We start from the raw sequence: 27,895 nt of genomic DNA on the forward strand, positions 1-27,895 counted from the left end.
ATAAACAATACCATGAAATATACCTTTTATATTGCTAACACCTGTACTATACAAGACAGTATTAACTTACAGTGGCAGAACTCAGAATTCTTACTTATCTAGCCTAGGTAATGCAGTCACTTCAACCCCACATGCATACATTCAAAAAAATCAGCAAAATATATTCAAAATTGTTAACTTTTTTTTGATACTATCTTTATTTTCAATCTTTTCTGAACACAACCATGAAAAATCCACTTTTTTATAAATAAAACTTATATTTTTAATTAATTTTTGCCTTTAGATCTGTTCGTGAGCAATATGAAAATTGCTTTAACTAACTAATGTTTAACTAACTAAGCTTTAACTAATGCATGTAGCTGGATCCAGTTTGTCAGTAACAGGAGAGCTGTTGCGTGAAAAGAAAAGCATGAATCTTAACAGTCTGATTCTAGGTGAAGCGTCAATGTCACAAAGCCAGAGAGCATTACCAATTGGAGGAAAATGTGCATTAGTAAATCCGGCTCACCATCAATAATTGTACACAACAAATGCCACTCAACATGTACATATAATTAGATTTAACTTAATTCATGAATTTTTCCATAAAGTGTGCAATAATTAGTACTGATTTCTGGAATTTTCTGTGAAAAAATTAAGGCAAACATTTTCAAAAATACTATTAAGGTTTACAGCTGTGTGGATGGAGTGGAAATCAGGGTTAATCTGTAATTACAATAAGCTATAACTACAAACACACAACAAATAATATCACAAATGGTGTTCACGTATGCAACCAGATCAATATACAATTATATGCATATCACAATAAAACTTGTGTTATTACTGATAACTTAAACACAGTACCTTATTCTGTACTTAAATTTATATTTAGGGAAGTTATATTATCTGTCTTGAAATTCAGAATGAGTAACAAGGGAAAAAAATGGCATCAAAACTTTCATAAGACAATTCTTTTAAGTCCTTTTACAACACTGCCTGAAAATATCATATAAGTATAAAATACTAGTTGAAGCATATTATGTGTGGAACAATACTATACTCAATGATATTACAGGAAAGTTTTCACAGATGCTACTGAATTATAGTAATCCTGACCTCTGCAATAATAAGCTTTTTGGAGGCTAATTATTAAAATAATTATGATATTTATCTATAAAGGCTTTTAAATCAAAATTTCAGAAAATGAATTACAATCCAGTGCTAGAAGAATTTAAAAGAATCCCATCCAATATCCCCTAGTGTGATCACAAAAAGAAATAGTAAATGGTAAATTACAAATATCCATTAACTTTTTTATAGCAAAATTCTACAAATCTCCCACTGGTTTTAAGGCTCATAATGTTTTACAAAGATAGCTATGCCAGAATATGAGAGCAAGTATTTTAAGCATAATGATGAATCAATGAAATTATTTCATAGGCATAACTTATTTTTTTTGCTTTGTCTCGCCTTGGATTAAGAAACAGTTGGATTATTAAAACTCTATATTAAGAATATTAAGACTATATGTAAGAGTTGAAGCTGACTGAACTTATGTGAATAACTGAATTTTATTCATATAACATATGGTGAACTACAAAATTAAATAACTAAATAAATTACTTACTACAGGACGGAGATCAGGATGATGGAGAACATATCCATTATTGGAGATGGCAAAAGAGTAACCATTCACCCCTAGCTAAGAAACAGAAATTTATATTTAACTTGAATAAGTAAGACATTTAAATTTAATTACAGGTTAATAACACTGGCCAACAGAAAAAACAATTTTTTTTTTTTACTTCCAGAGCATCTTCTAAAAATGAAACTGATTTGCTGAGTCTGTACTTACCAAATTAAGTCTATTGTCTAATCAAGGCTGTCGTCTCACTTAGTCTTGTTTTACTCTAATTTATAGTGAAAGTAATACAGCACATATATGGAGCCCAAGTTTCATCTTGATCACCAATTTTGCAACCAAAGAATAAAGAATATTCACATTTAGTGAAACTGAAGATTTTTTCCTCTAAGTTTTTGTTGTAAACCATGCACACACATGTATAGCAGAAATTGTCAAGTTGATTCAGACACTTCTTTGCTTCTGTTTAAATGTTTCAATAATACAATTCTAAGCAAACCACAGAAGAAGTAAACATTATCACCAAAACTATGCATGTATTCACATTACAACCATTTTTCCATTACTGAGAGAGAGAGAGAGAGAGAGAGAGAGAGAGATGGGAGGCAGATAAACAAGGCTGAACATGTTAATCCTTCCCAAAATTTAATGCCATCTACGTGTTACTTGCAAATATTATTATTTGCATGTACTCATAGGTGGCAGTAATAGTATGATATCCACTATGCTATCCACAGTCAGTATGATATCCACTTCCCTAATTGTGTAGCATATGCATATTAGGGAAAAACAGAAAAACCTTTACTTATATCAAGAAATCGTGAAGTGATCAAAGAGCTGTTATATTAGTGGAGGTAAAGCTCATTTTGGTCTGTATAATTATACATTTTTGATTTTTTTTCACAACTGTGCTAAATTTCTCAGAATTCTGCAAAATGCTTTCTGTGTTAAATTAAATGGTAAAGAATTTTTAAGTTCATGAAAGGATTTGTAATACACCTGCTGAAGTTATATTTGCACTCAACTAATGAATCCACAAAAATGTAGGTTGAACAAATTGAACAAAATGAAAAAAAAAATTGATTTGTGCCAGATATGCAACAAACTAAATCAAACCTGTACATATATGATCAAACATGATTGGTTCTGAGGAAGTGAGCTCATGTGATTCATTCTGTGGGATTATCAGAGACTCAAGTGTATGAGACTGTGTTGAGCAATATACTGTACTCTCAAATCCAACCCCAGAAATAGATCAACCAGTACAGAAGGCATGATTTGGTTCAGCAGCAGAAGGTGATCTTAATTCAGGACTCAACTGTATGAGAGATAGGGAACATGTTTTGTAGGATGACAGATGGCATGGAACTAGAATACATTCAATGTGTACAAAAACTGACAATGTTACAAACAATTTATCAGCTCGTAATGGTTCTAGCAAGTGCATGGTAATACAAGTTACCATGGTAATGGTAACTTGTATTACTTAAACAACTTAAACAATTAATACTTAAACAACTAATAAACTGGCAATGAAATATAAGGTTGCATTGAAAAAGTGTCACAAGATAGGGCAAAATGTTCCTGTGTCTGCTTTCTGGCAAGACATGGCAGGAGAGAATATGATAAAAGTATTGTGGATTTCCTATAGGCATGAGTTACTCTGCAAGGATCATGGGCTAAAATTTTTCTCGGTATCGCTCCCCTTATTCGATATTTGGAATTTATTCTGTAAAGACGGTATATACAAGTGTAGTGAAAACAATAAAATAAAATATTCACTTTAAATGTAGAAAGTTCAACAGCTTTTGCCAATGCTATTGTTCGGGGAATAGGATAGTATCGGGGTGTAGACAACTCAGCACATGATTGACTCAGGATCATACAACATAATATCATGAAACATATAGTATTTTTTTTCAATATACTCTGGGGGATCCAATGTCTGTTTTATGTACAAGATTTTGGATGTAATTACAATAATGCTATAAAATTTAACCAATTTCAGTCATAAGAGAATTATCTAGTTTTTAACTTTTATTCCTTCATGCAGGATATGTTCTCAGGACACTGTCAAAAAAGTTCCAAGTGGTACATGAATTTCTCATTTCCATCAGCAATTTTAAGAGTGTAAGTCACATATTAGGATAAACACATTAGCATTAGTAGAGGCATATGATGCAAGAAAGCAAGCTTATGCAGCATCAGCCAAAAAAAAAAAAAAAACCCTTTCACTTCACCGCTCCATTCATTTGAAATACCTGTCCAGCTGAGTCTTAAATTTATTCAGACTATCAACTTCCACAACAAGGGATGGAAGTCTGTTCCACCAACAAACTACCCACTGGCTAAAGGCAAATTTCCGCACATCTATCCTATATCTGTCTTTCCTCAATTTGAATTTATGCCCTCTCAGGTGATTATTCTGAGCAAGAGACAGTATCCCATCAGCATTGAGCATGCTCAAACCATTCAAGGCTTTGTACACCTCTATCAGATCACCTTGCCGGTGCCTAGTCTCCAGACACTGTAATTTGCAAAACTTAAGCCTTTCTTCTTAAGAGCAACCCTTTGTTCCATTCACTAACCTTGTTGCCCTTCTCTGTACTCATTCCAGCAGCTCTACATCCTGCTTGAAATTAGGCCTCCAAACCTGTATACAGTACTCAAGGTGCAGCCTGACCATTGCCTTATACAAGGGAATAATCACCTCCCTATCCCTGCTAGAAAAATTCTTGTATATCATTGAGAGGACACCATGAGCTACTCTTGCAGCGTGTCTGCACTACTCAGAGAACTTCATATCTGCCTGCACAATTACCCACAGGTCCTTTTCATTCTTTACCACTGCCAGTGTAGTACCACAGAGTTGATACATTACCTGGGGTTGCTGTTTCCCATATGTAGTACTTTACATTTGTCAATGTTAAACTTCATTTGTCACCTCTCATCCCACCTGCTCAACCTTTCGAGATCCTGTTGCAGCAGCATAGCGTCAGTAGCATCCTTAACAACCCTGCCAACTTTTGTATCGTCTGAAACTTGGACATTAAGCTTGATATACCATCATCAATATTATTTATAAATACAGAAAACAACAATGGACCCAACACTGAACCCTGAGGGACTCCACTAATAACATTAGTCCACGATGAGCAGTGTCCCTTAATTACCACTCTCTGTCTTCTGCCACTCAACCATCCCTTTATCCATAGCAATAATTGCCACCAATGCCACACTGCTCCAATTTGTGCAGCAGTCTTCCATGTGCAACAGTATCAAAAGCCTTTCTAAGATACAAATATATAATATCAAAGTTATTCCCTGCATCGAATTCTTTTGTGACTACATCATAGTATCCAATCAAATTGGTCAGGCAAGACCTTCCCTTAACAAAACCATGCTGTGTCTGAGCTATTACTAAATTCTTGTTAAGATGATCCTGCAGTGCTTCTTTAACCAGTGCTTCCATTAATTTTCCTGGAACAGAAGTTAAACTCACAGGTCTATAATTACTTGTGTCAGCCTTTGATCCTCCTTTGTGAACTGGGGTTACATTTGCACATCTCAAGTCTGTGGGTACCTCCCCTGAGTCCAAGGAAGCTCTCATAATTATGGCTAATGGATTGCTTACTTCCTTTGCTGCCTCCTTTATTATAACTGGATAGATCCCATCCACCCCAAGTGCCTTTCTTGTATTTATCTTCCACAATTTCTCCTCCACTTTACTCTCAATTATTACAAGATCATCTAGCTCACTGGCAGTGTTTACTTCATGTGTTTACTATGACATTCCCCTTCCGGAACAACTCCTCATGTGTGAATGTAGGTGCAAAATATTGATTTAGTTTGTTAGCTACCTGAGCAGGACATGAACATTTGAACCATCGATATCAAGTGGACCAATCTGATTCATCCTCTTCCTTCTAGAGTTTACATAAGTAAAGAACTCCTTGCTGTTTTTCTTTGCATCCCTTGTCAAAGATTTCTCGTAATGTACCTTCGCCTGCCTAACCTCCTTTGTAACTTGGTTACAGATCAACTTATATCTATCATAGGCTTCTGTGTCACATGTTAATTTATATGTATCCCATGAATTTTTCTTCTCTGCCATATGTCTCATTAGTTCATCTGACATCCATTTAGGCCTGAACCTTGAACAATATTTCTTAGTTGGTATGTAAATCCTATTAGCTTCCAAGATAAGATCTTTGAATGCTTCCCATTTTTAGTTTGTTTTGGTAACATCATCAGTTGGTCCCACTGTATAGAATTTAAATACTGTCTCAGACCATCGTAGTCGCCTTTACGAAAGCAATAACCCTTCCCTTTACCCCTGATGGTTGTTACCTCCTTGAGTAAATCCCACTTCAGCACACTGTGATCAATGCCACCTAGTGGTTCCTGTATCTGCTGATTCTTAATGCATGAAGAATTACTACTGATAATCAAATCAAAAGTATTGCTCCCTCTAGTTGCTTCCCGAACATGCTGATTTATAAAACAATCATCCAATAAATCCACAAAAGCCTTGCTAGTGAGTGTGACCAACCCACAAATTCCAGTCAATATCTAGGAAATTAAAATCCCCCATTATAAGACTCTCTGATTTACTGGCGCACTCTATTTCCCTGTACAGTATCTTATTATACTCATCAGAGTCATTAGGCCTATAGCACACTCCTACTCTCAATATTGATCTCCCAATGCTTATGTCCCACCAAACTGACTCGACACTGCACTGTCCAGCGATATCGACTGGCTTCACTTCCTTGGATTTTATGTGTTTCTTAACTAATAGCATAACCCCCTCCTCCCTTCCTATCCTGCCTATCATTTCTGTAGACGTTGTACTCCCCAAATTCCAGTTCTGCATTCCTTATATCTCTGTATCACCACGTCTCTGATATCCCAACAATATCCGCCTTTGATGCTTTGAGCAATACCTAAAATTCATCAAATTTATTTACCAAACTCCTAGCATTGGTGTACACGCAAGTATACATGCACCTGTTCTTTTTCTTAGCTACCCTAACACAACCCATGTGTTTACTTGTACCCCAAAGACTCCCAGCAGTCTCTGAAATATCCTGCATCTTATTTTCCAAGCTGCTGCTCATTCCAATAGAAGCAGTGCAAGAATCACTCTTCACCTCTGCCAGTGGCTACTGTTAATCTATTAGTCCTTGTATCCCCCCAATCTAGCAGTTTTCCGACCCACCTAACACTGCCTCGATAGCATCAGCAAACATTCTTGCACCCTTTCTATTGAAGTGTATCCCATCCCTGTAGAAGCAGTCTCTCCTGTTAACAAGTACAGACCAGGCTGGAAATAATTCTACCCCTTGAGCCTTGCACAATCTTTCCAGGGCCGAATTGATCAACAGGGCTCTCATCATATACTCCCTCCTATCGTGTCTGGGCAGAATTGCAGACACTTTCATCCCATCCCTGTAGAAGCAGTCTCTCCTGTTGACAAGTACAGACCAGGCTGAAAAAAATTCTACCCCTACATAATGCAAGAAAGCAAGTGTATCAGCAAGTGTATGATGTATCAGCCAAAAAAAAAAAAACCTCCCCATTTCGCCAATTCATTTTACTACAAAATGTTTGTCTAGTTCTTCCTTGAATTTATTTAAACTATCAACTTCCACAAAGACAGATGGAAGTTTGTTCCAGCAATCAACTACCCGCTGACTAAAGTCAAACTTCCCCCCCATCTATTCTACAACTATTTTCTCTGAATTTGAATTTATGCCTACTGAAATGTGTAATCTGTGCAAGAGAACTAATCCCATGAGCATTGTGCTTGCTCAAACCACTGAAGGCCTTATAGACCTCAATCAGATCACCTCGCAAGTATCTAAGTCTGCAGATGCTGCAAATTTCAGAACTTAAGCCTCTCTTGGTAAGAGCAACTGTTTTTTCCCCCTCACCAATCTCATACTTCCCTGTACTCATTCCATCAAATCTACTTCCTAAAATGTGGCCTCCAGACCTGGATGTGGCCCAACCATTGCCTTATACAAAGGGATAATCGCCTCCTTTTCCCTACTAGCAAACTTGCTATATATCATCAACAAGACCCGATGACCTGCTCTGGTCACAAAACTTCATATCTGACTGCACAATTACCCCCAGGTCTTTTTCATTTTCTACTGCTATAAATTTCTACCACAGAGTTTTTTTACAAACTCTGTGATAGAAGATGAAAAAAACTCTGTGGTTACTTCTACCCATATGCAGTACTTTGCATTGTCAATGTTAAACTTCAGTTTCCACTTCTCAGTGCATCTGCCTAACTTTTCTAGATCCTGTTGCAGCAGCAGCATACTGCCATTAACAACCCTTCACCTTCATGTTGGACATTCAGCCTGACATACATTCATCAATATTATTGATAAATATAGAAAAGAACAATGGTCCAAACACCAAAACCTGGGGGCAGGGCTGGATTTAAACTTTGTGGCCCCAAGCTATAACAGGTATGACGTCCTTCTCTCTCTCTCTCTCTCTCTCTCTCTCTCTCTCTCAGAGTTCAACTGTGACAATTATTAAAAAAGGATTTTTTAAGATAGAGTGATGTCCCTTGTAACGTGAGGCCCTAAGCCAGGCATGGGAAACCTTTCCTAGTTCGGAGGCCAAATTATCATTCTGTCTCCAAGTCAAGGGCCAGACAAAATTGTTAAATAAAATAAATTAATATTAAATGAATTAAAACAAGTTGCTACTTCATATTTCATTTATTTATAATGCTTTGGTATAAAGCTCTACATAAATTTTATAACATAACGAACGATATAACAATTTAATGTGAAGTTTGGCCTTGTACTTGAACTATGAGACTATCAATATTGACATTAATATCACTTAAGGATAATCGCACAGAATTTGAGGTTTTCGTCCGTTATTCTTGTCCGAATTTTTGATTTATTGTATTTTATCCTTGAAAAAAAAAAACTGTTCACACATATATGTGCTGCCGAAAAGATAAATGAATTTTCTTGAAAAGGCACATAAATTTGTATATTTTTCTTCCACCAAATAAAATTTATAAAAATTCATCAAAGCAATGTTGTTAAATTGTGATTTTAGCACTAAATCTGCCTGAAGCTCAATAAGTTCCATCTAGCATTAGCATTAGTAGAGGCATAAGATGCAAGAAAGCAAGCTTATGCAGCATCAGCCAAAAAAAAAAAAAAAAAAAACCCTTTCACTTCACCCTTCGTTCGTTCGAAACACCTGTCCAGCTGAGCCTTAAATTTATTTAGGCTATCAACTTCCACAACAAGGGATGGAAGTCTGTTCCACCAACCAACTACCCACTGGCTAAAGGTAAATTTCCACACATCTATCCTACATCTGTCTTTCCTCAATTTGAATTTATGCCCTCTCAGGTGATTATTCTGAGCAAGAGGCAGTATCCCATCAGCATTGAGCATGCTAAAACCATTCAAGGCTTTGTACACCTCTATCAGATCACCTCACCGGTGCCTAGTCTCCAAACACTGTAATTTGCAAAACTTAAGCCTTTCTTCGTAAGAGCAACCCTTCGTTCCGTTAACTAACCTTGTTGCCCTTCTCCGTACTCATTCCAGCAGCTCTACATCCTTCTTGAAATGAGGCCTCCAAACCTGTATACAGTACTCAAGGTGCGGTCTGACCACTGCCTTATACAAGGGAATAATCACCTCCCTATCCCTGCTAAAAAAATTCCTGTATATCATTGATAAGACACCATGAGCTACTCTTGCAGCCCGTCTGCACTGCTCAGAGAACTTCATATCTGCCTGCACAATTACCCCAAGTCCTTTTCATTCTCTACCACTGTCAGTGTAGTACCAGAGTTGATACTTTGCTCTGGGGTTGCTGTTTCCCATATGTAGTACTTTTCATTTGGGAAACGTTAAATATTAATTTACAATGTTAAACTTCATTTGCCACCTCTCAGCCCATCTGCTCAACTTTCCAGATCCTGTTGCAGCAGCATAGCGTCAGTAGTGTCCTTAACAACCCTGCCAACCTTTGTATCGTCTGCAAACTTAAAGCTTTATATACCATCATCAATATTATTTATAAATACAGAAAACAATACTGGACCAACACTGAACCTTGAGGGACTCCACTATTAGCATTAGTCCGCGATGAGCAGTGTTGATTGATTACCACTCTTTGTCTTCTACCCCTCAACCACCCCTTTATCCATATCAGCAATTTGCCTCCAGTGCCACACTGCTCCAATTTGTGCAGCAGTCTCCATGTGCAAGAGTATCAAAAGCCTTTCTAAGATCCAAGTATATAATATCAAAGTTATTCCCTGCATCCAGCTCTTTTGTGACTGCATCATAGTATCCAATCAAATTGATCAGGCAAGACTTCACCTTAACAAAACCATGCTGTGTCCGAGCTATAACTGAAGTCTTGCCTAGATGATCCTGCAGTGCTTCTTTAACCAGTGCCTCCATTAATTTTCCTGGAACAGAAGCTAAACTCTCAGGTCTATAATTACCTGCGTCAGCCTTTGATCCTCCTTTCTATATTGGGGTCAAATTTGCACATCTCCAGTTTATGGGTACCTCACCTGAGTCCAAGGAAGCTCTTATAATTATGGCTAAGAGTTTGCTTACTTCCTTTGCTGCCTCCTTTAATATAACTGGATAGATCCCATCTGCCACAGGTACCTTTCTTGTTTTTATCTTCAACAATTTTATCTAGATTATCTAGCTTACTGCCAGAGTTGAATACACCTCTGGCATTCACCTCAGTGAATAACTCCTCATGTGTGAATGTCAATGCAAAATATTGATTTAGTTTGTTAGCTTCCTGAGCAGGATCATCAACAGTTAAACCATTGATATCAAGTGGACCAATCTGATTCATCCCCTTCCTTCTCGAGTTTACATAAGTAAAGAACTCTTTGCTGTTTTTCTTTGCACCCTTTGCCAAAGATTTGTCATAATCTGCCTTTGCTGCCTAACCTCCTTTGTGACTTGGTTACAGACCAGCTTATATCTATCATAGTGTGTAAATTTATATGTATCCCATGCATTTTTCTTCTCTGCCATGTGTCTCATTACTTCATCTGACATCCATTTAGGCCTAAACCTTGAACAATATTTCTTAGTTGGTATGTAAAGCCTAGTAGCTTCCAAGATAAGATCTTTGAATGCTTCCCATTTTGAATTTGCTGTTGGTAACATCATCAGTTGGTCCCACTGTATAGAATTTAAATACTGTCTCAGACCATTGTAGTCACCTTTACGAAAGCAAAAACCCTTCCCTTTACCCCTGATGGTAGTTACCTCTTTGAGTAAATCCCACTTCAGCACACTGTGATCACTGCCACCTAGTGGTTCCTTTATCTGCAGATTCTTAATGCATGAAGAATCACTACTGATAATTAGATCAAGAGTATTACTCCCTCTAGTTGCCTCCCAAACATGCTGATGTAGAAAACAATCATCCAATAAATCCACAACAGCCTTGCTAGAGTGTGAGTGACCAACCCACAAATTCCAGTCAATGTCTGGGAAATTAAAATCCTCCATTATAAGACTCTCTGATTTACTGGCCCACTCTATATTCATTTCTGTGCATTTTCTTATTATACTCATCAGCATCATTAGGCCTATAGCACATTCGTACTCTCAATTTTGATCTCCCAATGCTTATGTCACACCAAACTGACTTGACACTGCACTGTCCAGCGATGTTGACTGGCTTCACTTCCTTGGATTTTATGTGTTTCTTAACTAATAGCATAACCCCTCCTCCCTTTCTATACTGTCTATCCTTTCTGTAGATGTTGTACTCCCCAAATTCCAGTTCTGCATTCCTTATATCTGTGTGACACCACGTCTCTGATATCGCAACAATATCCGCCTTTGATGCTTTGAGCAATACCTCAAATTCATCAAATTTATTTACCAAACTCCTAGCATTGGTGTACATGCAAGTATACAAGCACCTGTTCCTATTCTTAGCTATTCTAACACAACCCATGTGTTTACTTGTACCGCAATGACTCCGAGCATTCTCTGAAACATCCTACATCATATTTTCCAGGCTTCTGCTCATTCCAATAGAAGCAGTGCAAGAATCACTTTCACCTCTGCCAGTGGCTACTGTTAATCTATTAGTCCTTATATCCCCCCAAGCTAGCAGTTTTCTGACCCACCTAACATTGTGGAAGTAGGTAGGAACAGAAGGATGACGTGGGGTATTTTTTTGATTGATGCTATATAAAGCTTGCTTCTTTGTACTATTTTCCACTACTATTACTAATATTAGTCACAAAGGTGGTTTAAAAAATGAAGTGGGAAATTACGCAACTTTATCTTCTGTGTCAGATCAAATAATGAACTTAACATTTAAAGAAGTAATGAAATCATCTTTAACAGAAACAAAACAATACGATAATTAATGCATGAACTGTTTAGGGAATCATGCCTGAACAATCTGATTAGCAACTATGAGTTGATCACAATATATACACCGTATATTTAGATTTTGGTAAATCTTTTAAGATTGCTTTACATTAACAATTGTATAAATTGAAGTGTGGCATTAGGGAAAAATTACTAGTAAGGAGAAAGGGATGGTTAAGTGGTAGGAGACCAAGAACAGTTTTAATGGCCACTGCACTTCATGGATTAATGTTATGATTAGGTGAACCCCAATCATAACATGGTTTGTTTGAAATTAGGAAATTTCAAATAAACTCTGTTATGGTTTGAAATTGTTTGAAAAACCCAATCATAACAGGGTTTGTTTGAAATTAGACCCTTTACTGTTTTTATATTTATTACCAGTAGTAATATAGGTGTTTCCCATTTAATATCTAATGATTTAGTTTGGGTTTTTTTTTTTTTTTTTTTGTGGCGCAAAAATGACAAGATTATAATGTGCCATGAAAATGTTAAAATTCATAAAACTTAAGTTTGGTAACCTTTAAAAAGGTTACCTTGTCAAAATTTTATATATATATGTATATATACAGACATAACTACTTAAAAATCAGTATAAAGGTAAAAAAATTATATGAGTGTGTATATATTAATCATCTTTAAAAATTTTAAAAACTGCTGACACATTGTCATTTTCATATAAAATCTGACAAATCTGAATATCGAATCCACCTGCATAGAGGGTGTACATTATGGTTCAGCCACATGAGTAAAAGTGGTAAAAAGAGCATTTTTAAAACAGGTACAGTCAGATAAAATATGCTTAACAGATAACATGTCATATTGCTCGCACATAGCAGGGTCATTGGCCCTCAGCAGAAAGGAGTGTTGCAGATGACTGTTTCCTATGTGGAGTCGAGTAAGAACAACTTTCTCTTTGTGATCCCTGCATAGACTTGACTGTCAATGATGGATCACAGCTTAATCCAATTTAGCTTGTTAGTAACCAGGCAATGCCACAAATTTTGCCACTGAGAATATAACTTGCTCCAGATTACTTGCTTGTACTCCGTATAGGGGACTGACAGGTCAAGAATATTCATCATGGCTGCCGATTTGGGCTGCAGTGTCAGCCAAATGATTTCCTCTAATCTCGGTATGACTGGAGATTGAGCAGAAACGGATATCGAATCCACCTGCATAGAGGGTGTATATTGTCTACTGAATTCAGAAGAGAATTGGATGATTAGTGTGTGACGTCGCTGATAAAGCCTGCAGTGCACTTATTGAATCAGCATATATAATACACTGTTGGTATCAGTGATTTCATATGTTATCTAGAGCTAACTCTATAGCATGCAGCTCTGCAGTATATATGTTGCAGTCAAAGGGTATCTGCTCTGATATAGTAGTAGCTGGAAAAACAGCAGCAGATCCCACACACGATTCCGACATCAAGCAGTCTGTGTAAATTGGCAAGAAGTCAGAATGTTCTACACAGTGTTGTGAATAGAGCTGAAGGTAGACAGAAGACGGGGTATTAGACTTCATCACACTCTTGGGGAAGAAGTCACATGTTGGTATTTGAGCGTGCCAGGGTAGAGGGTTGCTTTGGTGATCAAGCAACCTTGATGTTAAGCTCATTGAGTAGCTCTTGAACATGAATGCCAAATGGGCAATTGGCATTCCAACGTGTGTTATAAAGATTTTCCCAAAGGTGAACCCCGATTGCATTCATCAAAGTGACAAGGATGTTTCATTTGCTTCAACATACAGACTTCGGACAGGTGATGTTCTGAATGCACCAGCAGCAATACAAATGGCCTGATGGTGAATGGGGCCAAGCCATCAAAGACCGCTATTTCTTGCGGTTGCACATACCTGAGATCCAAAATCTAATTTTGAGCATACTAGTACACAGTACAGATGGAGTAGAGTGCATCTATCTGCACCCCAAGAGGTAGAAGAGGGAGAACGGAGAATGTTAAGCCCTCTTGTGCACTTTGTGCATAGTGATGAATGTGTTGGAGGAATGTCAGCTTTTTGTCAAAGCTGAGTCCCAAGAATTTCGTCCCTGCTACTACTGGAATGGTGCATTGTCCAAGTCATAATTCAGGCTTAGGGTGGAGGTTATGTTTGTGACAAAAATGGATGCAAACGGTCATCTCCAGTGAGAACCTGAAACCATTGGTCATGGCCCAAGAGTTAAGATGGTCAATGGCTTGTTTCAGTTTTCTCTTAATAACCCTCATATTACATGATTGAGTAAATATGCTGAAATCATTGACGTAGAGTGCACTGTTTATAGTTGGAGTAAGTTATTTGGTAATGGAGTTTACTTTAATGGCAAAAAGCGTGACACTTAAGAAAGATCCTTGTGGTACCCCCTCCTCTTGGCAAAAGGGCCTTTCCCGGCCCTTTTACTATAAACTAATTAAAATACTGGAGAAATTAAATTTAAAATACCGGAAAAATTATTAAAACAGATAAGCAATGAAGTGGTAAAAGAGTTTTTTTCTTTAAATTTTATTTATTTATTTTTTGCTGATTCTGTATAAAGTTGCTTTTTTTTGCATCGTTCTGCTAACAGAAGTCACAACATTTTCTCTAAAGTCAGCATGAACTATTCACAGTAATGGATTGATTTATGGGCTTCCAACTTTTTTTGCTTTTAAATATATATATATCTGCTTCTCATTCAGATTCTTAAAAAAATAAATAAATAAATAAAAAAAAAGGATACAACATCTGATAGCCACCATACCATTTTTACCCCTATCAACTATTAATTTCATCAATTTGATGAACCAGTCAAAAAATGCACACTTCTCACAGATAGGATCATATCAATTTTAATTTTCAATTTATTTCATTTCAACTCAATCATACCATATAGATTAAAAAGGTGAGTTTCAAAATACAGAAATATTTGTTATTCTGTTCATTAATAATAGCAGCTTACTAAAAATTACAGTACCTTGTATGGGGAAACAAGTTTCTTAATTTCTTGCACAGGAACATCTGTGCCTGCAACACCTAAAAGATTGGCTGTTCGTGTCTATATGAAATAGAAATTAGATAAATAAACAACACACATAATGGTGCTTTGTTATATAATAATTATAACATTTTTTTGAAAGAAATGAGCATCTTATGAAGCTAGTTTATTATGATGGAGATGAAAAACATTTTTCTGAATCACCAAAGGTAAGGCAAGGCAAATTTACAATAATGAATTACTAGTAAAATAATAAGAGGAGTTTACCTCAATATAGTAGTACAGCTCTGATTCATACTATCTAATAATGAATTACTTACAATAAAAATTTATTAAATCACTCTGAATCCAGATTAACAGCAACAAACAAATTATGGAAATGTATAGCAAGGGTTCCATAAAAAGGAGAATGTGAGAATGCAAATGTGTTTAAGGATCTGAATGGGTTAAGTATGTTGATGGCATCCTTCCTTTTGCTCAGACCACATGCATGAGGGGAATAAATAAAAATCAGGAAAGGACAGTTGCAAGATAGATGCACAGAAATTTTCCTTCAGACAGCAGATAGTTGACTGGAACAAATTTACATAAGTTGTTGTGAAAGTGAGTGAGTGTTTAAAGTTTTTACAGTCAGCATCTGAGGCCATAATGCACAAAGTCAAAGATGTTTAAAAATATAAAAATAAAATATTATAATTTAATCAATATATTACTGTAAAAGAGTATGCGATATAAAACAGTTATAAAGTATAAAACAATAAAACAGTTATAAAGTATAAAACAATAAAACAGTTATAAAGTATAAAACAATAAAACAGTTATAAAGTATAAAACAATAAAACAGTTATAAAGTATAAAACAATAAAACAATAAATTATAAAACAACAAAACATTCTAGATAAAATTATATAAATTAATAAGTTGTAAAAATCTTAAAATATATCTGACACACTGTCATTGTCCTATAAAATTTGTCTGAGTGTATAAGGCTCAGACAGATGGATAAAACACAAAAAATGATCATTATCAAAACACGTACATTCAATTAAAATATGCTGGACTGTTAAAAAATGGTATAACAATTTCTACACATAGGACAATCATCTGCCCTCAACAGACAGCAATACATTAAGTGACAATGTCCTATGCAAAGCCGAGATAGAACAACTTCCTCTTTACGGTTCCTGCACAGACTAGATTGCCAATATTCGATCACAGGCTTAATCTCATATAACTTGTTTGCAGCCTACCTGTGCTGTGAATGTTGCATTGGGAAACCAGTTTATTTGGTATTATTTGCCTGTAGTCTGTATAGGGGACTAACAGGCAAGAGTTAAAAAGGGTCATTGATTTGGTTGTGGTGTCTGCCAAATAATTTCCTAAGATCCCAATGTGGCCAGGGATGCAGCAGAAAAGAACATCAAATTCGGATTGAGAAAGGAAGCATAGTTTCTGCTGTATCTGGGACAGGACAGGATGAGGATTGGATTCAATGATGATAAAGCCTACAATAAACTGAGAAAACAGGTATATATATTACATTTCTGTTGGTGGATGGTTTCTATATGATCAAAGGTTAGCTCAATTGCTTCCAGCTCTACAGTGAATACACTGCATTTGTTGGAGATCTGCTCAGATATCGTGGTGTCTGGGAAGACAGCTGCACATCCATAGACACTTCTGACTTTGAGTCATCTGTGTAGACTGGCAAGAAGTCAATGTTCAGATCGGTGTGCTGAAAAGAGCTGCAGATAGGCAGCAGATGGAATACTGTCCTTTCCTCAGTTGTTAAGAGAGAAGTCGCATGCTGAGGCACAAGCATACCATAGTGGGGAAGGTTGCCCTCGTGATGGAGCAACATTGGCTAATGTTATGTCCAAATCTCTGAGTAGTCTTTGGATATGAATACCGAATAGATGATTGGAAGTCTGACAAGTGTTGTATAGATTTGCTGAATGGCTCAAAAATGGACGTCCATGTGGGTTGTCTGGCAGGGATTTCAGTTTCAAAGCATAATGTAGAGACAACTGTTTCCTAAGAAGCAATAATGATGGCTCATTCACTTCAACAAAAAGGCTCTGGACAGAAGATGTTTGTAATGCTCCAGGGGCAATACAGATCACCTGATGGTTGTTGTTGTTGTTATTTGGTTTTTAGGAGCATTAGCAACTAAGGCCATATTGCTCCGGGGATATGTGGTAGTCATTCCCTGACCTTTCCGCATCCTCCGTATTTGGTGGTCATGGGCTCGAACCCCAGTCTAATCAAGAAGTGTGTGCTACGCACTGCCACTCCTGCCCACCTGGCTATGGAGGCGCCTCACCTGATGGTGGTGGGATCCAGCCATTAGAGTAAGCTCGGTCTAGCAGATAACATACCTGTGATCCATAATCGGGGCTTAGAGGGGAACAGGTATCCTGTGTGTTATCAGACACTCAGCCTAAAACACTGATGGATCCAATATCTCTCTATTACAGAAGATTTAGGAGAAGTCCGGTTGGCCTGCCTCCCTAAAATCCACTCATGCACACCTTCTCGATGGTAAGCCCTGTTACGTCACTTAGGTGGCAACGAACGTGTAGAGTGGTTCTCTTCAAGACGCCTGGTCAGCGTGAAGAGGAAAAGACCAAACCCTCCAGCAATGAGAGCACAACAATACAAATGGCCCTCAGTCCCCAGCAGCTTTCACTCTCCCTCTTACGGCAGCGAGAGGATCAGAGTGGAAGCAGAGGGTGCTAAGAATCTCTGGGTACGACCAGGCTGCCATGCACGGAAATTGAACTTGGCCTGTTATAACGTACGATCACTCATCGGTGAAGACAGGATATTAGAGCTGGAAAAGGAATTAGAAAATGTGAATTGGAATATCATCGGTTTGGCTGAAACAAGAAGAAGAAATGAATCACTTATAAGTTTATCAAGTGGAAATCTGCTGTACACCAATGGAAACAGTGAAAGGAATGAAGGTGGAGTTGGGTTTCTGGTCCATAAAGATTTTAAAAACAACATTTTGGAATTCAAAAGTACATCACCAAGGGTGTCAAGACTAATACTCAAGATTTCTAAGAGGTACAAGCTAAAGATTATAATGATTTATGCACCAACATCGAGCCATGATGATGAAGAGGTTGAAGAAATGTACACTGAAATTGAGAGCCTTCTAGATGAGCAGAAAACCCACTACACTATTATTATGGGCGACTTCAATGCTAAGGTTGGAAAAAGGCAAAACAGTGCAGAAAGAGGAACTATAGGAAATTTTGGAATTGGTGAAAGAAATAAAAGAGGTGAAAGACTTGTGGAATTTGCAGAATCTCAAGGAATGTCAGTAATGAACACTTTTTTCAAGAAAAGGGTGAACAGAAAGTGGACATGGAAGAGTCCAAATGGATTAACAACTAATGAAATCGACTTCATCCTCACTAACAGAAGATATATTGTGAATGATGTTACCGTCCTGAATAAGGTAAATGTTGGAAGTGATCACAGAATGGTAAGATGTACACTTGATATAGATGTAGGAAAGGAAAGGAAAAAACTGACTCGAGTAAATAATACAAAGGTCTTTGAAATAACAGAGGAGGAGAAAAAGCAGTATGTACTGGAACTTAAGAACAAGTTTGAGCTTCTGCAGACGGCTCAGGACCAAGATATCGACGAGGAATATTACAACTTTCTGGAAGTGATAAAGCCCAAGAAACCTATAGGGAAACAGAAATCCAAAGAAGAAAAAATTAGTCAAGAAACACTTGTCATGATGAACCAAAGACGACAAATGAAGAGCAAGAAAAACACTGCCAGGGAGAAAATTGAGTATACTGAGTTATGCAAAGCCATTAGAAAGAGACTCAGAGAGGACATAAGAAGATTTAACACAAGAAAAGTAGAACAAGCATTAAGGGAAAACAAAGGATTTAAATCAGCAGCCATGAGCAGTAATACAGAAAGACAAATGATACTGAAACTGAAGAATAGCGATGGTGTACTTATAAACAGCAGAGAAGGCATAATTCAAATAGCAGAAGACTACTATAGAGAATTATACAAGGAGCGAGGGAATGATACCAGCAGTGAGGAAGATGGATTGCAAAGTAGCAACACACACGACATACCCGATATTCTTCCTGATGAGGTAGAACATGCATTGAAGAAAATGAAGAATCGGAATGCCCCGGGGGAAGATGAAGTTACTGTAGAGTTGTTAAAATTGGGAGGAAGAGACATAACACAAAAACTGGCAAGGCTCTTCACAAAGTGCATTAGAAAAGGTGTGATGCCTAAGCAGTGGAATAATGCAATCATAGTTTTGCTGCATAAGAAAGGAGATAAATCAGAAATTGGAAATTATAGACCAATTAGCTTGTTATCCCATATCTACAAGTTGTTCACAAGGGTCATTACTAACAGATTAGAAAGAATACTTGATGAGAATCAACCGAAAGAGCAAGCTGGCTTTAGGACAGGATTCTCAACTATGGATCACCTTCACGTAATATCACAGCTAATGGAGAAAGCAAATGAATATAAAACACCATTATGCTTAGCATTTGTGGATTATGAAAAGGCATTTGACTCCATACAGCATAAGGCAATGTTTCGGGCACTGGAAAGACAAGGCATAGATACTCCATATATTATGATTTTGAAGAAAATATATGAGAGTGCTACATCCTTTATTAGACTAGACAAAGACAGTAGCAAATTTAAAATCGAGAAAGGAGTTCGACAAGGAGACACAATATCTCCGAAGCTGTTTACTGCTGCCCTTGAGGAAGCTTTCAGAAGATTAGACTGGTCGCAGAAAGGAGTCAATGTGAACGGAGAGTACCTAAACCATTTACGATTTGCAGATGACATTGTGGTCATAAGCCACGATCCCAAAGAATTAGAGGAAAATCTTAATCAGTTATGCACAGTTAGTAAGGATTTTGGACTAAAGATGAATATGGCTAAAACAAAAGTAATGATGAACAAGTATGCCACGGAAAGGGAAATAATGATTGAAGGAGCAGTAATTGAAAAGGTGGAGTCATATACTTATCTGGGACAAGTTATTAGCTGTAATAATGATAAATGGCTGGAAGTCAAGAGAAGAATAAATTTTGGATGGATAGCATTCAGGAAATATAGTCACATACTGAAGAGCAATATCCCAGTTTGTCTGAAACGTAAAATAATGAATCAATGTATACTCCCCACCATGACTTATGGAAGTGAAACTTGGGCACTCACCAAAAGAATGGAAGAGAAGCTAAGAACTACACAGCGAAGAATGGAACGAATTATATTGGGAATCAGACTGTTAGATAAGAAGAGAAACACATGGATTAGGCAGCAAACTCAAGTAAAGGACATTCTTATCAAAACTAAAGAACTAAAATGGTCTTGGGCAGGACACATAGCTCGAAGACATGATGACAGATGGACTAAGAAAATAACAGAATGGTACCCAAGAGGAGCTAGAAGAAAACCTGGAAGACAAAGGCGGAGGTGGATAGATGAAATTCATGAGTTTTTGAGTAGTAAATGGATGGCCAGTGCTCAAAATAGAAGGAACTGGAAAGTTGCTGGAGAGGCCTTCATCCTGCAGTGGATTGAAAATGGCTGATGATGATGATGATCCATAATCTAACTTAGATTGCAAAAGTGCATGATAGAGGTCAACAAGGTGCATCAGTCAGCATCTAACAATTAGATGAGATTGCAAGTAGAATATTACAGCCTTTCTCATGTTGTTGATGAATGTGTTGTAGAAAGGTCAAATTTCTATGAAATATGAGCCTGAAAAATCTAGTCTCAGATACAACAGACCTTTGGGAGACCTTTCACCCTTCAGGTTACTGGCCCTGCCACTTGGAGGCGGGAACAGTGCCACCTTTGTGACTAAGCAGTTGGGGGTTATTATTAATATACAAATAAAAGGAAAAAAGAAAGAAAGTTACTTTTCCTTTTAATCAAGTAAGGCTATTTCTTTACTGAAGGTTATTTTAATTTATGGTTAATATAACGCTAAATAAAGAAGACGATTTTATTTATTCAGGAGAGAGAGTAAATTTACTGCCAAAAACACTTGATCACAAAATTGCAGTTGCATAGCCAATTTTATCTGTGATGTATGCCACTGCAACATTGAAGATATCTGACTAGCTGTACTGATGTTAAAGTCTACCAGATGTTGAAAGGCATTTTGATCAGCCTGATCAATCTTGAATCGTGGTAAACTAAAAGGTGAACATGGCCTCCCATTAAGTAAGCTGGTTATCCAGGGAAAGTGATCACTTCTGTAGAGGTTATTCTCTACCTATTAAGTGAGTGAAGGAGGAGAGATGGGGGCATATAGAAAGATCAATAGCAGAGAATGTACAGGTAGGCATGTGGAAAAGTATTAGTTCCCACATTTAGAAGGGAAAGGTCACTGTTAGTGATCATAAGTTCTATAACACATCCCCTTTCATTAATGTTAGCATTACCCCACAGGGTGTTATTTCTAAGGAAATAGAGAAGGTGTAAGAGTGGAATAGGCAGTGGCATAACAAGATCATCAACGTCTTTCTGGAAGTAGAGGTTATTCTCTATCTCCCCAGTGAGTGAAGGAGGAGAGACAGGGAGCATATAGAAAGATCAATAGCAGGGAATGTACAGGTGGGCATGTGGGAAAGTATTAGTTCCCCCATTTAGAAGGGAAAGGTCATTGTCAGTGATCATAAGTTCTACAACATGTCCCCTTTCATTAATGTTAGCATTACCCCAAAGGGTGTTATTTCCAAGGAAATAGAGCAGGAGTAAGAGTGGAATAGGCAGCTACATTATAAGATCATCAAGGTCTCTCTCAAAGATATCAGTCTGTGGCAAATAAACCAAACAGACGGTTAGTAAAAACCCTACTTACAACACAGAAGCAGTAGCAGTACAAACTACTACTGCTTCTATGTTGGTGGAGAGAGGAATAGGTTGAAATGGGGTATGGTTGCTCAGAAGAATAGCAAGGTCCCCATGTCCATCCCCAGTTCTGTCCTTATGAATGATAGTAGTATTACAAAAGGAAGGGTTTTCATTTCCCTTCAAGTATGTCTCCTGTAAGCAAAAGCAAATTGGCTCATGCTTTTGCACAAAGGCCTTGATGTCATCTTTGTTTTTCCAGAATCCATGACAGTTCCATTGTAGGAATTTAGCCATTATTTTCACTTGGTGTATCCATCATGTGGCGTTCATGGTGCTGAGGGCTTAGTTTTCTCAGTCTTGGATTTATCTGTTTGGGGGAAGTGTGAATCCTGTCCTGTGTCCATTTCCTCCTCAGAAAAGAGTTCCAAGACTGAATCATCTTAAACCTCATCCTCAACGTCCAGGTTTTCTTGGGTACTGGGGGGGGGGGTACTTCAACTATCAGCCTTTGATCAGCCTTTGTGAATTGGGGTCACATTTGCACATCTCCAGTCTATGGGTACCTCACCTGAGTCCAAGGAAGCTCTCATAATTATGGCTAAGGGTTTGCTTACTTCCTTTGATGCATTCATTAATATAACTGGATAGATTCCATCAACCCCGGGTGCCTTTATGTTTATCCTCAACAATTTCTCCTCCACTTTCCTCTCAGTTATTACAAAATCATCTAGCTCACTGCCAGAGTTTACTTCACCTCCGGCATTCCCCTTCCTGAATAACTCGTCATGTGTGAATGTTGATGCAAAATACTCGTTTAGTTTGTTAACCACCTGAACAGGATCATCAACAGTTGAACCATCGATATCCAGTGTACCAATCTGATTCATCCCTTTCCTTCTAGAGTTTACATAGGTAAAGAACTCTTTTCTGTTTTCCTTTGCCAAGGATTTCTCATAATCTGCCTTTGCCTGCCTAATCTCCTTTGTGACTTTGTTACAGACCAGCTTATATCTATCATAGGCTTGCATGTCACCCATTAATTTATATGTATCCCATGCATTTTTCTTCTCTGTCATATGTCTCGTTAGTTCATCTGACATCCATTTTGGCCTAAAACTTGAACAATATTTCTTAGTTGGTATGTAAAGCCTAGAAGCTTCCAAGATAAATTATTTGAATGCTTCCCATTTCGAATTTGCTGTTGGTAACATCGTCAGTTGGTCCCACTGTACAGAATTGAAATACTGTCTCAAATCACCACAGTCACTTTTATGAAAGCAAAACCCCTTCCCTTTACCCCTGATGGTAGTTACCTCTTTGAGTAAATCCCACTTCAGCACACTGTGTTATTTCCTAGTGGTTCCTTTATCTGCAAATTCTTAATGCATGAAGAATCACTACTGATAATCAGATCAAGAGTATTACTCCCTCTAGTTGCCTCCCGAACATGCTGATGTAGAAAACAATCATCCAATAATTCTACAAAAGCATTGCTAGTGTGTGAGTGACCAACCCACAAATTCCAGTCAATATCTGGGAAATCAAAATCCCCCATTATAAGACTCTCTGATTTACTGGCCCACTCTATTTTCCTGTACAGTTTCTTATTATACTCATCAGAGTCATTAGGCCTATAGCACACTCCTACTCTCAATTTTGATCTCCCAATGCTTATGTCACACCAAACTGACTCGACACTGCACTGTCCAGCGATGTCGACTGGCTTCACTTCCTTGGATTTTATGTGTTTCTTAACTAATAGCATAACCCCCTCCTCCCTTCCTATCCTGTCTGTACACATTGTACTCTCCAAATTCCAGTTCTGCATTCCTTATATCTGTGTGACACCACGTGTCTGATATCCCAACAATATCTGCCTTTGATGTTTTGAGCAGTACCTCAAATTCATTTACTAATCTCCTAGCATTGGTGTACATGCAAGTATACATACACCTGTTCCTATTCTTAGCTACCCATGTGTTTACTTATACCGCAATGACTCCCAGGTCTCTGAAATACCCTACATCTTGTTTTCCAGGCTGCTGCTCATTCCAATAGAAATAGTGCAAGAATCACTTTCACCTCTGCCAGTGGCTACTGTTAATCTATTAGTCCTTGTATCCCCCCAAGTTAGCAGTTTTCTGACCCACCTAACACTGCCTCGATAGCATCAGGAAATATTCTTGCACCCTTTCTATTTAAGTGTATCCCATCCCTGTAGAAGCAGTCTCTCCTGTTAACAAGTACAGACCAGGCTGAAAAAAATTCTACCTCTTGAGCCTTGCACAATCTTTCCAGGGCCGAATTGATCAGCAAGGCTCTCATCATATATTCCTTCCTATCGTGTCTGGGCAGAATTGCAGACACTTTAAAATTCAACCCTAATTCTTTTTATTTCATTATATTCTGTGTTTATTTATAAGATACAACAAAGAAGTCCAACTTAGGTTACCTAAATACTTGGCACTTTGAGCTAATGAATATAGTTTTCATCCCTAATACTCTTATTCTAAATTCTCCAATTTATCTAGTTGGTATTATAATTAAAAAATGTTATATACAGACAGATGTAATGTACAATCATAAATCTAATGGCATTAATGTGTTCTGTCACTCTCGCTTTTTCTATTTCTCATATTAGCATTAGTAGAGGCATTTGATGCAAGAAAGCAACCTTATACATCAGCCAAAAAAAAAAAAAAACCCACTTCCACTTCACCCCTCTGTTCGTTCAAAATACCTGTCCAGCTGAGCCTTAAACCTATTTAGGCTATCAACCTCCACGACAAGGGATGGAAGTCTGTTCCACCAACCAACCACCCGCTGGCTAAAGGCAAATTTCTGCACGTCTATCCTACATCTGTCTTTCCTCAATTTGAATTTATGCCCTCTCAGGTGATTATTCTGAGCTAGAGGAAGAATCCCATCAGCATTGAGCATGCTCAAACCATTCAAGGCTTTATACACCTCTATCAGATCACCTCGCTAGTGCCTAGTCTCCAGAAACTGTAATTTTCAAAACTTAAGCCTTTCTTCGTAAGAGCACCCCTTTGTTCCATTCACTAATCTTGTTGCCCTTCTCTGTACTCGTTCCAGCAGCTCTACATCCTTCTTGAAATGAGGCCTCCAGACCTGTATACAGTACTCTAGGTGTGGCCTGACCACTGCCTTATACAAGGGAATAATCACCTCCTTATCCCTGCTGGAAAAATTCCTGTATATCATTGACAATACTCCATTAGCTACTCTTGCAGCCCGTCTGCACTGCTCAGAGAACTTCATATCTGCCTGCACAACCACCCCCAAGTCCCTTTCATTCTCTACCACTGTCAGTGTAGTACCACAGAGTTGATACGTTGCTCTTGGGTTGCTGTTTCCCATGTGTAGTACTTTACATTTGTCAATGTTAAACTTCATTTGCCACTCTCAGCCCATCTGCTCAACCTTTCCAGATCCTGTTGCAGCAGCATAGTGTCAGTAGTGTCCTTCACAACCCTGCCTACCTTTGTATCTCTGCAAACTTGGACATTAAACTTGATATACCATCATCAATATCATTTATAAATACAGAAAACAATAATGGACCCAACACTGAGCCCTGAGGGACTCCACTAATAACATTAGTCCACGATGAGCAGTGTCCATTGATTACCACTCTCTGTCTTCTCCCCCTCAACCACCCCTTTATCCATAGCAGCAATTTGCCTCCAATGTCACACTGCTCCAATTTGTGTAGCAGTCTTCCATGTGCAACAGTATCAAAAGCCTTTCTAAGATCCAAGTATATAATATCAAAGCTATTCCCTGCATCCAGTTCTTTTGTGACTGCATCATAGTATCCAATCAAATTGGTCAGGCAAGACTTCCCCTTAACAAAACCATGCTGTGTCCGAGCTATAACTGAAGTCTTGTCTAAATGATCCTGCAGTGCTTCTTTAACCAGTGCCTCCGTTAATTTTCCTGGAACAGAAGTTAAGCTCACAGGTCTATAATTACTTGTGTCAGCCTTTGATCCTCCTTTGTGAATTGGGGTCACATTTGCACATTTCCAGTCTATGGGTACCTCCCCTGAGTCCAAGGAAGCTCTCATAATTATGGCCAAGGGTTTGCTTACTTCCTTTGCTGCCTCCTTTAATATAACTGGATAGATCCCATCCACCCCGGGTGCCTTTCTTGTGTTTATCTTCAACAACCTCTCCTCCACCTTACTCTCAGTTATTTCAAGATTGTGTAGCTTACTGCTAGAGTTGAATACACCTCTGGCATTCCCCTCGCTGAATAACTCCTCATGTGTGAATGTCAATGCAAAATATTAATTTAGTTTGTTAGCTACCTGAGCAGGATCATCAACAGTTGACCCATCATTATCAAGTGGACCAATCTGATTCATCCCCTTCCTTCTAGAGTTTACATAAGTAAAGAACTATTTGCTGTTTTTCTTTGCATCCCTTGCCAAGGATTTCTCGTAATCTGCCTTCGCCTGCCTAACCTTCTTTGTAACTTGGTTGCATATCAACTTGTATCTATCATAGGCTTCTGTGTCATGTGTTAATTTGTAAGTATCCCATGCATTTTTCTTCTCTGCCATATGCCTCTTTAGTTCATCTGACATCCATTTTGGCCGAAACCTTGAACAATATTTCTTAGTTGGTATGTAAAGCCTAGTAGCTTCCAAGATAAGTTCTTTGAATGCTTCCCATTTTGAATTTGCTGTTGGTAACATCATCAGTTGGTCCCACTGTATAGAATTTAAATACTGTCTCAGTCCATCGTAGTCGCCTTTACGGAAGCAATAACCCTTCCCTTTACCCCTAATGGTAGTTACCTCTTTGAGTAAATCCCACTTCAGCACACTGTGATCACTGCCACCTAGTGGTTCATTTATCTGCAGATTCGTAATGCATGAAGAATCACTGCTGATAATCAAATCAAGAGTATTACTCCCTCTAGTTGCCTCCCGAACATGCTGATGTAGAAAACAATCATCCAATAAATCCACAAAAGCCCTGCTAGTGTGTGAGTGACCAGCCCCCAAATTCCAGTCAATATCTGGGAAATTAAAATCTCCCATTATAAGACTCTCTGATTTACTGGCCCACTCTATTTCTCTGTACAGTTCCTTATTATACTCATCAGAGTCATTAGGCCTATAGCACACTCCTACTCTCAATTTTGATCTCCCAATGCTTATGTCACACCAAACTGACTCAACACTGCACTGTCCAGCGATGTCAACTGGCTTCACTTCCTTGGTTTTTATGTGTTTCTTCACTAATAGCCTAACCCCTCCCCCCTTCCTATCCTGTCTATCCTTTCTGTAGACGTTGTACTCCCCAAATTCCAGTTCTGCATCCCTTATATCTGTGTGACACCACGTCTCTGATATCCCAACAATATCTGCCTTTGATGTTTTGAGCAATACCTCAAATTCATCAAATTTATTTACTAAACTCCTAGCATTGGTGTACACACAAGTACACCTGCACCTGTTTCTATTCTTAGCTACCCTAACACAACCCATGTGTTTACTTGTACCACAATGGCTCCCAGCAGTCTCTGAAATATCATGCATCTTGTTTTTCAGGCTTCTGCTCATTCTAATAGAAGCAGTGCAAGAATCTCTTTCACCTCTGCCAGTGGCTACTGTCAATCTATTGGTCTTTGTCTCCCCCCAAGCTAGCAGTTTTCCGACCCACCTAACACTGCCTCGATAGCATCAGCAAATATTCTTGCACCCTTTCTATTTAAGTGTATCCCATCCCTGTAGAAGCAATCTCTCCTGTTAACAAGTACAGTCCAGGCTGAAAAAAATTCTACCCCTTCAGCCTTGCACAATCTTTCCAGAGCCGAATTGATCGACAAGGCTCTCATCATATACTCCCTCCTATCGTGTCTGGGCAGAATTGCAGACACTTTCAAATTCAACCCTAATTCACGGCTTTTGTTCAACAGTGACCTATACTTGTTAAGTAATTCTGCCGGTCT

The 27,895-nt window shown here is 38.0% G+C and overlaps 1 protein-coding gene across 1 annotated transcript in view; it reads right to left on the minus strand.

Annotated features, from left to right (window-relative positions):
• Positions 1-560: 560 nt before the first annotated feature.
• The window catches only part of LOC150078585 (voltage-dependent calcium channel subunit alpha-2/delta-3-like), a 307,888-nt gene continuing 280,553 nt past the window's right edge, over positions 561-27,895 (minus strand). The window contains exons 9-11 of the mRNA XM_090384625.1: positions 15,008-15,088; positions 1,610-1,684; positions 561-623 (exon numbers count right to left, since the gene is read on the minus strand). Of these exons, the coding sequence (XP_090240751.1) occupies positions 561-623; positions 1,610-1,684; positions 15,008-15,088 (219 nt within the window). The remainder of the gene's footprint in view (positions 624-1,609; positions 1,685-15,007; positions 15,089-27,895) is intronic.

The sequence above is a fragment of the Mastigoproctus giganteus genome, chromosome 11, assembly GCF_048544385.1.
Source record: "Mastigoproctus giganteus isolate SK-2022 chromosome 11, ASM4854438v1, whole genome shotgun sequence".
NCBI classification, from domain to species: Eukaryota; Metazoa; Arthropoda; class Arachnida; order Uropygi; family Thelyphonidae; genus Mastigoproctus; species Mastigoproctus giganteus.